This window comes from Myotis davidii, unplaced genomic scaffold (genome assembly GCF_000327345.1).
Source record: "Myotis davidii unplaced genomic scaffold, ASM32734v1 scaffold939, whole genome shotgun sequence".
Lineage (NCBI taxonomy): Eukaryota > Metazoa > Chordata > Mammalia > Chiroptera > Vespertilionidae > Myotis > Myotis davidii.
In genome coordinates, this window is record NW_006290535.1 from 568,627 (window position 1) to 581,842 (window position 13,216).

The 13,216-nt window shown below is 54.2% G+C and overlaps 1 protein-coding gene and 1 pseudogene across 1 annotated transcript; both read left to right on the forward strand.

Moving 5' to 3' along the window:
* Nucleotides 1-4,676: 4,676 nt before the first annotated feature.
* LOC107183055 (protein Daple-like) lies at nucleotides 4,677-8,448 on the forward strand. Its single transcript, XM_015563789.1, has 2 exons — nucleotides 4,677-5,085; nucleotides 8,159-8,448. Exons 1-2 carry the CDS (start codon nucleotides 5,007-5,009, stop codon nucleotides 8,371-8,373), a joined length of 294 nt encoding a protein of 97 aa, XP_015419275.1. The 5' UTR covers nucleotides 4,677-5,006; the 3' UTR covers nucleotides 8,374-8,448.
* A 376-nt stretch (nucleotides 8,449-8,824) lies between these two features.
* On the forward strand, nucleotides 8,825-10,494 carry LOC107183056 (annotated as a pseudogene).
* The last annotated feature ends 2,722 nt before the right edge of the window (nucleotides 10,495-13,216 follow it).

Sequence of the window (13,216 nt, forward strand, 5' to 3'; positions counted from 1 at the left end):
CCGCACGCCTAGAAGCCAGGACCCCCTCCTTCCCCGCTGTGGTCTCCCAGGTGGTGGGCTTTCTGGGTGCTTCTGAGGAGCCCTCACCATGTGTTCTCATCGCCCCCAGGGAGGAGAAGACAAAGCAGCTGGCGGACGCCAGGCATCAGTTGTACCAGCTGGTGCTGGAGCTGCAGGAGGCCCGGCGCAATGTGAGCAGGAGGCCTATCCTGTGGGCCGGAGGTGGGGGGCTGGGACGCCCCAGTCACCGGGGCCCCAGGTCCAGGAATATGATCTGGGACACCTCTCCCTCCCGCTCAAAGCAGCGCTGCCTGAGAGCCAGTTGTCCTGGGAGCTGCTGGGGGGTGACATGCTGCAGTGACAGCATGTGGGGCCCCCACACAAGGGCCTGCACATGGACCAGCTTGGCTGCCCCTGGCTTCTCCTGGGGCTGCAGGGATTTGGGCCTTTCCCCAGCCCCAAGGGTGCCCTGAGCCAGGTCCCCTGCCTTTTCCCACCTCCCAGAGCATGGAGCTGGCAGCCAGCGCCCAGGCTGCTCCTGCCCCACTCCCTGAGCTGGACTCCCTGAGGGAGAAGGCGAGGCGTGTGGAGAGGCTGGAGATGGAGGTGATGGGCCTCAGGCAGAAGCAGAAAGATACAGACTTCTATGCAGCCCGCATGAAGGTGAGTCTGACCCAGGGCAGGCGGCCGGTGGGCACTTGGGTCCTGGAAGAGGGGAGAGGGGCCACGATGCCTCCCCAGCTGGCCCCCTCCCTGCACCGCAGACTGTCTGCCAGACCCCTGGGTAGTGGAAGGAATAGGATTGGGATTGTGGTTGAAGGGCCCTGATTCTTTTAGGACTTTTCCTTCTCCTCCTTCATGCTATACTGATGACTTTCTATTCACTAATCTTTCTTTTTTTTGACTCTTTGTAATTTCTGTGGCTAAATCTTACCAGGACCGTTTCTTCATCTATAAAACAGAGATAACTGTACTAGTCCGTGAGTTATACAATGTGAAATAGGAAAGATATATGGTATTTGGGCAAGTCCCATATGAAGCTCTCCATGGTGTAGCCTACTCAGATCTCAAGGTTATGGGTCTGTTCAGGGGAGGGTGTCAGAGCTGAGGGGGGATGGAGACCAAGACCCAGGCAGGGTTACTGACGCTCTGACCATGCACCCGACGGCTCACATCACCAGCAGGTTTGGGACCCTGTCTTTGAGGATTTGGGAATGTTGCCCCCTCTGCTGAGCCCAGGGTTAGAGGCAGTCTGAGGGAGCGGGGTGAAACCAGGATGTCAGCGCACACTGAGTGGGCTGCTGGGTGGTAAGAAATCATCCCGCTGCCAGCAGGAAGCTTGTGAGGGGAGCACAGGTCTGGGAGCACAGGCTGTCCCTCTCCTGGCCAAGCAGCTGGTAGGCAGGTGTGCTGGGCCAGGCAGTTTGGCCGGAGACTTCAACATGCTCTCCTGCTGCAGACGGGCCCAGAGGTCCCGGGGCCAGGTGGTGCGGTTTGGGGATGACTGTGGTCCAGGTCTATTGGTTCCTCCCACCTACTCAGGGTGTGTCTGTTCCCCCAGGAATGTTGGTGGTTCACTCCCCTACCCCTTGGGGAGAAGGCGCCCTGGGTGCTGTGCCCAAGCAGCCCGGCCCAGGATGGGTGGGAGTGGGAGGCCAGCTCTCGGCTTTGTCCTGGAAATGGTCCCCTGGCCCTGCTGGTGATGAAAGGCATCAGTCTGCAGCACAGACAGGTGTGGGGCACGGGCACCCTCACTCACAGGTAGGAGGGTTGCGGAAGGTCATGTGCAAGCTTCCCCAGGCTGCCGCCTCCGCAGCCTCCTGCACACTGGGAACCTAAGGCAGGCCCCACCTCTCAGCCAACACTCTGCACCGTGGATGGGGGTGGGTTTCAGGGCTCAGCCTCTGTCTCCGTGTCTTTTCTGGGCCTGTCCAAGCAGCCTCGCTCAGTCATGCAGGCGCAGTGACTGAAGACCTGTGTGGCCCCAAGCCCCGCACCAGGAGCAGGGGATCTAACACAAAGCAAGACTCGCTCCTGGCACTGGGGTGCTTCTGGGCTTTTGCAGGGTTTCCCGTGGGAACCCTTTTTTTGTGTTCTCAAGGTGTGTGCCTCTGGATAACAGCAGCAACATTTCTCATATTGATTAATAATTTTGCTGTGAAACTAGTAATGCCTTACACTTTGCATTAGTAAATGAATTACAAGAGAAATAGAGTGGTCCATGAAGGCCAGGCCACATAGAGAATGAGTCACACTGTTCTCCGAGGCCCATGTGCCGGGGCCCAGAGATCAGCAAGGACAGTGCTCGAGCCCCCAATTCTGGCTGGGTTTTGAAGGCTGGGTAGGAGTTGGTAGTAAGGGTGAAGGGGCAGACTGTGCTATGGAACTCAGGGCCTGGGATTATGGTGATACTGGTGAGTACTGGTGGGTAGACTGGCTGGAACACTGGATCAGCATGCTGGGGGCAGTGGCCAAAAAGGGAGAGCTGGGCGTTCTTCCTGCGTGAAGCCCCTCTATGTGCTCCGGCTCACATCGCTGATACTAGTCCGGGCTCCTTAGGATGGGGTGCAGGCTGCTGAGGGCAGTGAAGAGACAAGTCTGGAGCTGTCCAGCCTGAGTTCAAGCCCAACTTCACCCCTGGCTGGCTTTGTGACTTGGGGTTCTTTCCTTAATTGACCCAAGTCAGCCTCGTTGTGTGTAGGAAGGGACTGTCCCTGCCTCCCTCTGGGGGCTGTTGTGAAGAGTGAATGTGGCAGAGACAGAGAGCACCTAGTGCAGGGCCGGGGACAGGCAGAGAGGGGGCTGCCAGGTGAAGCCAGAGTCAGTGACCAAACCCTTCCGGCTGCCAGGCTTTGACCAGAACCGTGTCCACTGGCGGTAGGTATACGGTTTCCCCTTTACCAAGAATATGGGGTTCTGGCCCGTGTGGGGAAATGAACACGTGATGGATAAGCAGGAGCTACCGGCCTGCACCCATGAGTGGGGCAAGCCTTGGAAAACTGCTCCCCAAGAGAAACAGACACATCAGCGTGTATCGGTGCTCGCAAACTGTGAGGGCATTCAGGGGAGACTCAGCCCCCTAAGACATGAGTGGCACTGGGAGGAATCTGGAGGGGAGGACCAGGGATGAGGGGAATGAGCTGAATGGTTCCCCTGTGTGCTGGGCACTGGGATAGGAGTAAGTGCCATGGACTCCTATGAGGTGGCCTTCGAGGGCCCAGCCACTGCGTTCCACTCCCAGCTTGTGCCTGACACACAGAGGCCCATAGTACTTGTTTGTTGTGTCTTACAGACCCCTCATTTCCAGGAAACTGCTGAGAGTAGGTGTGTGAAATGTTCAAATAGGAAGTGCATATTGAACAAAAGCTCATCTGAATTTTGTTCCAGAACCCAGATCAGTGGAGTGACTGTGAGAGGCCAGGCCTCAGTCCTCAAACCCAGGACTCTCAGCCCCACCCCTTCCTTCTTAAGGAAAGGGGCTCAGCCAAGTCCCACACCTGTGCAGGTGCACTCATCCAACCACCCGAGGCTGTACATGTCAGACGCTCTCACAGTGTTCAACCATCTGAGGCTGTACATGTCAGACACTCTCACAGTGTTCCCTTCCCGAAGTTAAATAGTGTCTTGCTTCGAGGATTTTTCCATCTGGCCTGGCCTAATGAAGAAGGGCAGGGGCTCAAAAGTGGTGCCAGAACTTCCCGCAGCAGCAGAGTCACCACTAGGTTGTTGGTTTGGGTCCAGGTGCCTGGAAGAGCTGTTGTCATGACCAGGGGCCTTAACCTCATTGCTCTCATGTGTGTTCTTGCTGACCAGGAGCTAATTGAAGACAACTACACCTTAATGGACATCAAGGACCTTCTCCAGGAGCAGCTGACTGTCGCTTGGTCCCGGGTCGATAAGCTGTACGAGCTTGAGGAGGAGAACGTGCAGCTGAAATCAAAGCTGCACCGCCTACATTTGGTAGGACAGGCTGTTGTCGCCACATGTAAAACTGTTGGGGCAGTTTTTGGTTCATGTTGTGCCCTTCTCTGATGTTCAGCTACTGGTCGGTGCTGCTGCTGGCACAGTGACTCGCTGAAGGTGGAGAGTCACTTGCTAGGTTCAGTGGCTTGAGTGGGCACCACTGAAGCCTCCAATGCAGAGAGGGCCAGATGCTGTGTTGCTTTCCTGTGAGGATGGAGGGATTGGGCCTCTGTTGCGAAAAGGGTCTCCTCAGGCATTTATGATGTGGGTTGAGCTGTGATGTGTGAGTCCCTATGGCCGTTCCAAGGCGTTAGGCCTGCTAAGGGGCCACAGAGCTGCCCTCACCATAGCACTTGCTCTAAAGCCCTGCGCTGTACGTCACCTTGTTCAGACACCGCTCAGAGACCTTGGGTGTCTTCATCCCCTAGGACCTAGGGCAGGGGTGGGCAATCCCTGGCATGCGTGCCAAACATGGCACACTGGTAACTTTTGCTGGCACGCGAAACCCTCTTTTATAATCTTCCATTTACAATTTTTTCTTAATATCAACTTTTTTATTTTTCAGATAAATTCCGTGTAGGTGCATCTTAGATATTTTGTCACTCGAATGAATTTTATTATTTCTTCAAGGTTCTTCACATATGTGCACCTTAAGAGATACCAAGTAGGCGTAACATCTTCTCAAAAAATTAGGGTTGGCACACAGAAGAATTTTGAGTCAGAGATTTTGCTGGTTTTGGCATGCACTCACAAAAAGGTTGCCCACCCCTGACCTAGGGCCTAGGTCACTGGGTCAACATACTTTTTAGTGGTTGTAACTCTCACAGCTGGGCCGTGTGTTGGAGTCATTTCTGTGCAGCTGTGTTTTTGGAAGTGAGCAGGGGCATGGAGGCCCTTCATCCTGGGGGAATGAGGGCAGATGCACAGGGGCCAGGATCTGTCCAGAGCGTGCCCCAGTCAGCATCCTCACCCCACCCCCTTTTCTGCACATTCAGGCCCGGGACACAGACCAGAAATGCCTTGAGGAGCTGCAGGAAGAGAACATGGCCCTCAAGACTGCACAGGGGCAGAGTGTGGAGGAGTCCGCCCACCTGCGCTGGGAGCTGGAGCAGCTGTCAGAGGGTAGGCAGCAGCCGATGGAGCCAGCCTGATTGAAAACAATTACACTTTAATGGATACCAAGGGCCTTCTCCAGGAACAGCTGACTGTTCGGCTTCTCCATAAGCCAGGGAGCTGAGCCCTTGGCTCTGAAATCCATATGTCAGCCCAAGTAAACAGGGTTTTATTCAAGGGCCATTTGGAACTGTTTCATTGCAATTCTCTCCAAGAATATGAAGGGCCTGGCAGCCTTGAAGTCAGGACATGAAATGCAAAGGAAGTGCTGCCAGATTTCTCAGTTCCCATTCAGCTAGACACAGGAGCTTCCAAATGACAGCACGCTGACACCCAGAGTGTGTCTTAGATCTCTCCGTGGAGCACTGGAAGCTCTGGATGCAGGAGACGTCCCCAGTGGTCATTCACCTCCATTATAGTTGTACCCAGGGCATGGTTTCCTTCGTTGATTTCATAATGGACAGATGTGTATGGTCTGCTCTCCGTCTTCCTGGGCTGGGGCTGCTCAGTGGATGCTGTTCAGGGGACCCAGGCCTCTAGCACTCCCTCTGGTGTTTGCCCCCTCCCAGCCCCCAGAGGAGGTGAGGGGGTGGCCAGGGAAAGTGGGTGGGGTGGCCATGCAGCAGGAGCCTCAGCACCCAGCAAACAAGAAGCCAGTTCCTGTGTCCAATAATAGCACGTGTGCACCTGAGAGTGCAGGTCAGGGTTTGCTTAGAGCTCTGCAGAGCCAGGAGGGCCTTAGGCTGGTTTGGGGAGGGGCTGCTTTTTCAATTCTGAGCAACATTCCTCAGCGTCATGGAAAGGCTGTTGAAAGCAGCTGGGTATTCCTCTCTTCAAGGAGTCCCATCTGCTCCAAACCTAAAATCAGTTCAGTGAACTATGAGTCTGTGTGAGAAGTTAGTTCTTTCTGTGGTTTGGTGTCTCCTCACTCCTGGGAACCCAGGCTCAGGGAATTCAGGTTCCTGGGGAGCACCACTACGCCCTGGTGGGACACAGAACTGGTGCCGGCTGGCAGGAAGTGGCTCAGACCAAATGTGCTTGTTAGAGACCAAGATGGCTGATGGGGTTGGAAAGCCTCCCTGATTCAGATGCTCAGTGCAGCCTGTGAGCCCTTTAGGGTCAGTGACTGACTTCTTCATGTTCCCAACTCCTACTGCTCAGCTGGCAGCTCATGAACAAAGTGTGAACGTACTTTGTGTGGTTGGGGTGGTGGCTTCTTGAGTCAGAAAGGCCTGGTTTAAAGTCCTGGCTCCTTTACTTGTTAGCCAGGTGACCTCTCCTAAACCTCAGTTTTCTTATCTGAAAAATGGGGGTAATTAAGCTGCCTCACAGGATTGCTATGGGTATTGTGTGAGAGGAGACAGTGAAGCATTAGGCTGTGCCTGGCCCATGGGGCACCAACAAAGGATGGCTGTTCTTCTCGCCCTTGTCTTATCCAAAGATCCCCATTGCTCTGCTTCTTGGGGTGCTTGTGAGCAGCCCTATTAGCAGTACAGTGTGATAAGGCTCACAGGGCTGAGTGTGTGGCCCTGGAGGGACAGGTGAGGGAACAACCCTGACCCCTCATACATTCATGGTTTCCTCCTGAACAAGCCCTGGGATTTATCCAAAGTCACGCACCTCCTGGTGGCAGGAAGGGAACGAGAATGCCCATTCTTCTCAGGTCTGTGCTCCCTTTTCTGTTCTGCATTCAAGCTGTTTAAAAGCAACAGAGGAAATCTGCCTTTTTCTGGCTTTACCCTGTTTTCATCTCACTTAGAATTTTTAAAGCAATTTGGATATACTGTCTCATTCTTTTTCTTAATTTTTCTTAATTTTTGCTTATGAGAATGAACAGAAGAACTCGTCAGGGGAGGACTCGATCTCACTTGGCTGAAAAGGTGGTGCGGGCTGACCTGCGCAGGGCTACAGAGTAGATGCAATCGGCTGTGGATCTAAGCAAGGTGTTAAGTCAACGTGGCCTTGTGGTGCACATGTTGAGACGTACGATGACAGGCTGAGTCGACTTACGTGCCTCTTCATGTCAGCTATTTCTTCCCGAATGTCCTTTAGGTCTCTCAAAACATGGTCTATCATTTCTATAATGACCTGAAATTGGGGAGCAGATGTTTCAGGAGGTTTCCTTAACACGTTGATCAGCTGGAGAAGCGCGGTTCTAATGCTGCAGCCTGATTCTGTAGATTGAGTCTGGGCAACTGACAGCATGACCTGTACTTGGCTAACTGTTTGCTCCATTATCTCAGGATTCAGTGTCACAGATTCTTGAGTAGTTACTATCTCTATTATTTCGGATTCTGATATAATCTTTGTGTGGCTGGATCGCTTGAGAACCTTTCCTTGTCTCCACTACCGCAGCATGTGCTATTTCCTGGGATAATTTGGTCTTCTGTCTCCTGGCAGCTCTCGCTCTCGTCACTGGATTGGACATCGTAGTGGCTGGTCTCTAGTAGCCTATTGGCAATTATCGCAAGGGCGCTAGTGAGAACTCTTAACAACACTGTGTCCCTGTCTCATTCTTTTTCAATGCAATTGTGAAAGTACAAAATGAAATCTCTGACTGAAGGAATTTACCCAGAGGTGGCAAGTACTGGGCATATGTGCCCCATAGCCTCTTCCACCCACAGATACGCGGGTCAATGATCGTGTCCCCCCTAAACCCTCGGCTGAGCCTCCCGGACTCCCACCACTCTGAGGCTGGCACAGAGAACGCACTCTCTTTGCCATCTGTTAGTCTCTGCAATCCTTGACTTGATGGTCAGGTTACAACTTTGTAAAAAAGTGGTTCCAGCAGTTCCACCATCTTGAACTTTTGCATTGGCTTCTCTCTGCCATCACCTGCTTTTTTCTTAAGCTCTGCTTGCTCCCCTAACAAACCCAGCTGAGCCAGCAGAGGGGCCATAACCGCCTGAGGAACCCTCATGTGCAGATGGCAACAGCCCCCTGGGAAAAAGGGAGGGCATCCAGCTGACCATCCCAGACCCTCAAGTCTAGGGCTCAGGGTGATGGCCGTCTCAGGGCCGGGGGCAGAGAGCAGAAGCTGAGGCCCCTGGAATATGGGCTCTGACTCCACTTTGCTCTTCAGCCTCCAGCTGCTTCCTGAAGCTGGACCAGGAGAAGCAGAGCCTCCAGGGCACCATCCAGGGGCTGCGGGACGCCTCCCTGGCCCTGCAGGAGAGCAGCTTCCAGCACCGGGAGCTGGAGATGGAGAACCAGCAGCTCAGAAAGCAGGTAACTGTGGGTGCTGTCCAAAATATACGGGCATATAGGTGGCCAGGGGCAGCACCCAGGTGTCGGTGAGCATGCGCAGCTGGGGGACAGGCAGAGTCCAGTGCAGCCACTGTTACGGTAGGGGGACAGAGGCCTCCTGGAGAGGCGTCACGAGGCAGCATGAGGAGTCCCTGCAGCAGTGAGACCGCACACGATGGACTTCTGTGTGCCTCGTTCCCTTCATCTGTGAAATGGGCTTAACGATGCACCCACCTAGTAGGTGTGGTGAGCATGGTGTGAGTTAGCGCAGGCAAAGGGTCCAGCCCGTGGTAAGTGCCTCATGGAAGGAGAGCAGCGCCCTGTTAGAAAGCACTGGGTGGGGCCAAAGTGCGGGCCGCGGTCACACAGTGGCTGGTGACAGACGCAGCGTCCTGCACCCCGAGCTCCGCAGCAGGTCCCCTTCCGCGGGTCGGGTACATGGAGAATCTCACCTCGCGGCCTTGGCACCGTCCATCCGGGTCCCTTCCCTTTGCTGAGCATCATGGGCTCCAGCCGCTGCCAGTCGCTCAAGGGCTCTGGTCGGGACGCCTGGCCACGTCCTCTGCGGAGGACGAGGTTCCCGGTGGGTCGCCTCTGGCCTGGCACGAGGGCACTGTCTGCAGAGACTGTCGCCGGCCCTGAGGCCAGCGGGCTGAGGCCATTGAGGGGAGCGCGAAGGGCCACCGTGTTCCTGGTCGCCAGGCACAGGGACCCCTCGTTCAGGGCCACCTTCCCAGGCGGCCGCTGTGTCCGTCCGTCCCACGTCCCTCGGTCCAGGGAGGCTTCCGCGCTCCGCAGGTCAGTCCAGCCGGTGTCGGGCGCGCTGACGCTGGCTCCGCGAGCCTCCCTGGGAGCCATGGCCTTCACGGAGCGCTGTCCTCCGAGCTTCCGCACTCCATCAGCGCACGTTGACACTGGCAGGAGGAGCGTGATGACGTTTACGTTTACGTAGGCGACGCCTGGTTGCCGAGGACCTGGGCTTCGGAGAGTGCGCAGTGGGAGCGTCAGGAGGACCCCTTGGCCTCACACGGGAGGGCACGCCCGCAGGGGCAGTGGCGGAAGCGGATCTGCTCGCTTAGGTGGCGACCTGGACACTACAGTGACCGCGGGGCTCCTTTTCCCGCCTCCCCGCCAGGCGGGGCCCGTGATAACAGCGAAAATCCCAGAAGGTAGGATGGCAAAGCAAAGCGGTTTGCATTTGTGACTCTCCCACATGCACTGTCTGTTCTTTATGCAACGGATCTACTTAATGCAATAAAACTCTTTGGAAGGCCCAGCAAAACCCAGTTTCCTCAGGAAGTAGCCATGCCTCCCCGGATGTGAGTCCGTCATAGTCCAGCGTCATGTGGGAATTCAAGCCCGGCCTCTACATCTCCTCACAGACACGGAAGGGCCTGGATAACCTGGCTCCATCACCACAGGCAATTGAGAGATCTCTCTCTTCTCCAGAAAACGTTCAGAAACAAGCAGTGATGAACGTTCTGAGACAGATGTCATAGGGCGGGAAATGTGGTTCTCCGCAGCTGGATCAATCAGGATTTCCCCATCAGCTCAGTCACACAGTCCTGCTTATCACGAGTCGCCAAGCTCCCAATGGCGTCAGGACACACCGTCATCACTGTGTCAGCCAGGCAGAGCTCTCCTCCCTGCCCAGGAGCAGACACGAAAGCCGTGAGCAGCACCCAGAGGACACGGAGATGGTCACTTCCGTGAGGACAGGAACCACCTGGCTGGAGCCATGGCTGCGACAACAGAAGAGGCAGCAGGAGAGCTGGGAAGGGGCTTCATCTCCAAACGAGCAGGTGTCCAAAGGACAGTGTTTCTATAGGGTCATCCTAGGCTGAGTTGGTCTGGGAATGTTTCGTTAAAACTGTACAGAGCAGTTTTATAAGTTGCCACATTTCTTTATAAAATTTTTTAAACATATAGCTATATTCTAATACAGAACTGAGGAGACTTGTGACGACAGCTTTTACATGGATAGCTTTTCACCTCAGGGTTTCATGAAGAGGAAAGGGTTTTATGCAAAAGAAAGTTCCACAATTCCTAATCGTTTTAGAAATTGAGAAAGGGGCGTGTTCTATTTATTGGTTGTTTCCTAAAGAAAATATTTTAATGCTCTGTCATCCATTGTATTGCAAGAACCTGCTTATTAGTGAATCACATTTTGTGTATATATATAGAAAACATTCAAGTTGGTAGTGTTAGAATTTTCTCATTAAATCATGTTTGAATAACTGAAGTCACTCAGGAAGTTAAATATCTCTAAATGTATTTTTTTAAATTAAAAATTCAGTGCTAGTGTAAATTCTCCTTTTCAGGAAGAACAAAAATGCAAATGCAGAGTCAGATAAAATGATTTACTGAAAGTATGCTTGTTTGGGAAAAGGTTCAGAAAACCTTTAAGTGCTGCCTCTATTACTGAAACTTTAAAAGTTTACAATTTGTAAAGACCCCAGTGTATGTGTGCAAGAACACATTTTATTATAGGGATTATGCATGTTGTCTTTCTGTTTGAACATTTGAAAGAGTTCAGTCTTATACATGTTCTAGTTTTAAACATTTTAAATCCTGTTAAAGCTTTTATGTATCAAGATGTTTCCCTTAAATTGTAGAACTAGTTTATAAAGGATATATTTGAATCCTGTTTAATAACTATAGAATTTTGTACTGTTACTTTTTAATATATTGAAAACATAAAACAAACAAACAAAAAATAAAACAGAAAACACTGGTAGGTCCCGGAGAGAAGCAGTGATGGAAGACTCGCTCCCATGTGGAGACCATGGATGGGCCGTGTCAGGGCTTGGCTGCTGGTGACAGGGGTGCAGCGCCCACTCTCTCCTTTTGGTCTAGGGGATGAGGAAGAAGAGATGGCTGGACTGCATTGCTTTTCAGGACAAACCAGGTCTTCCCAGTAGCGCAGTAGAACAGACATCTGGGAGGACAGGCAGGCTTCCCAGCCAGGTTCATCCTACAGTTACCAGGACCCCATTCACATGACAAGAAGGACCCTGAGAGGCTAGCGACGGCCTCCCTGTGCAGGGCATTCTGGGTCAGAGGGCCTCAGTCCATGTAGCCACCACGGGTGACACAGCTGCGTCATGGGCTCTGAGCACACCTTGACGGGTGCCTGGATTCCGGGTGAGGAAGGCGCAAGGGCACTCTTGCTTGCTGACCACCTGGCAGGACTGGTGCTTTCAGGTGTCTGGGTGTCTGTCCTGACCTGCCCAGGGGTCCTGCCAGCATCATTTGCTGAGGCTTCCCCGGCAATGGCAGGGATGTGGGCTGCAGACCGGAGACCTGGGTCCCGCCGGTCATGGCTCTGCTGGAACTTCATCTCTGGGTGAGGCTTGGGACCGCCCCTCCTCCTGTGCAGTGGTTTCTCCAGGCCTCTCGTGGGACATCTGAGGTTCGGTGACTCACGCTTCTCGTCCTTTGAGGCACAGTGTGTCTTCTCCCTGGGGGCCAGGAGGAAGCCCCTCCTCATGCCATGTCTCTCCCTGCAGCGCAGCTCAGGGAAAGCCACCAGACAACCTGGGTTTTAGATTCACGTGGGCCGGGCACAGTGAATGTCTCTGTAAATGGCAGCCAGACCTCGGCCGAGATAGAAAGGCTTGACCTTTAGAAAGATGAGAACCTCCAACGGGGCGGGTCCTCAGGGGTGAGCTGCAGAGGCCTGCGCTGTAGCCTCTGGCCCAGCTCCCGGGCCCAGGATATAGGTTCCCCTGACGCATCTCCTGCCCTCGGGGTCCACTCTGGTCCCTCCTCCGCACACACAGGACAGGTGGTGGCTGCCGCCTCCCCACATGACTCACAGCCCAGCGTCCTGCCACAGCCCTCAGAGACCTGTCTTGGCTCCGAGCCCCTGGTGGGAGGGAGGGGCCACAGTTACCAGACTAGCACTGTCCCTTGTTTGCTGCCAGGAGCCCTGCAAAGGAGACCCTTCTGCTCTCCTCCCTGTCCTGCTCAGCCTGCTCGAGGCCTGGCTGCATCATGGGTCCTCCCTAATGTTGGATCAATGGTGCATCTGGGCCATCAGCTAAAAACCACAGGGGACATGGCCTGACATTGACCTCCCTGGAGCCAGGACAGGGCCCAGCCTGACACGTCCAGACAACATGGCCCTCTGGGAGGTGTCTGAGAAGGAGAGACAAGGGTCAGCCAGGATAGGCGGCCTGGACTTCCAGGCCCCCTGGTGCCAGCTCGGCTCTCCCACCACCCTGGGTCGCCCAGGATATAGGTTCTCTTTGGTCTGTGTAAACCTTAGTTCCCGAAGTTCTCATCCTTCCCTGTAACTCATGACCCTTCTGTGGACCTTAGAGAGGGTGCGCCCCCCACCCTCACTTGGGCACTGACATCTAAGAGTTCATTCCTTCAGGCAGGAGTCCTGATTTTGAGAGGAAGAGGGCAGCCCTTTGGGGCCTATCATGGGACCAGAAGCAGCCACACCAGATATGCAAAGATTGGACATAACATTCCTTTCACTGAGACAGATGGGGGGCAGCAGGGAGAAGGATTAACAGGGAACACAAGCGCAGCACAGGAACTGATGGGCAGCCCCCTGTCACCCACGTGCTTTGGAGACCTGGACCTCCCCACAAGAGCCCTCGGCCCAAGCCTGGTGCTTTGAGGAGGATGGGAAACCCATCTCAGCCTAGTGAGCTCTCCCTAGGGGAAGGGAGGGCCTTCAGGGAAGGACAGGAGTGAGAGTTCCAGTTCCACGGAAAAAAGAAGCAGGAGCCGAAACCGGTTTTGCTCAGTGGATAGAGCGTCGGCCTGCGGACTGCAGGTTCCCAGGTTCGATTCTGGTCAAGGGCATGTACCTGGGTTGCGGGCACATCTCCAATGGGAAATGTACAGGAGGCAGCTGATCGATGTTTCTCTCCCATCG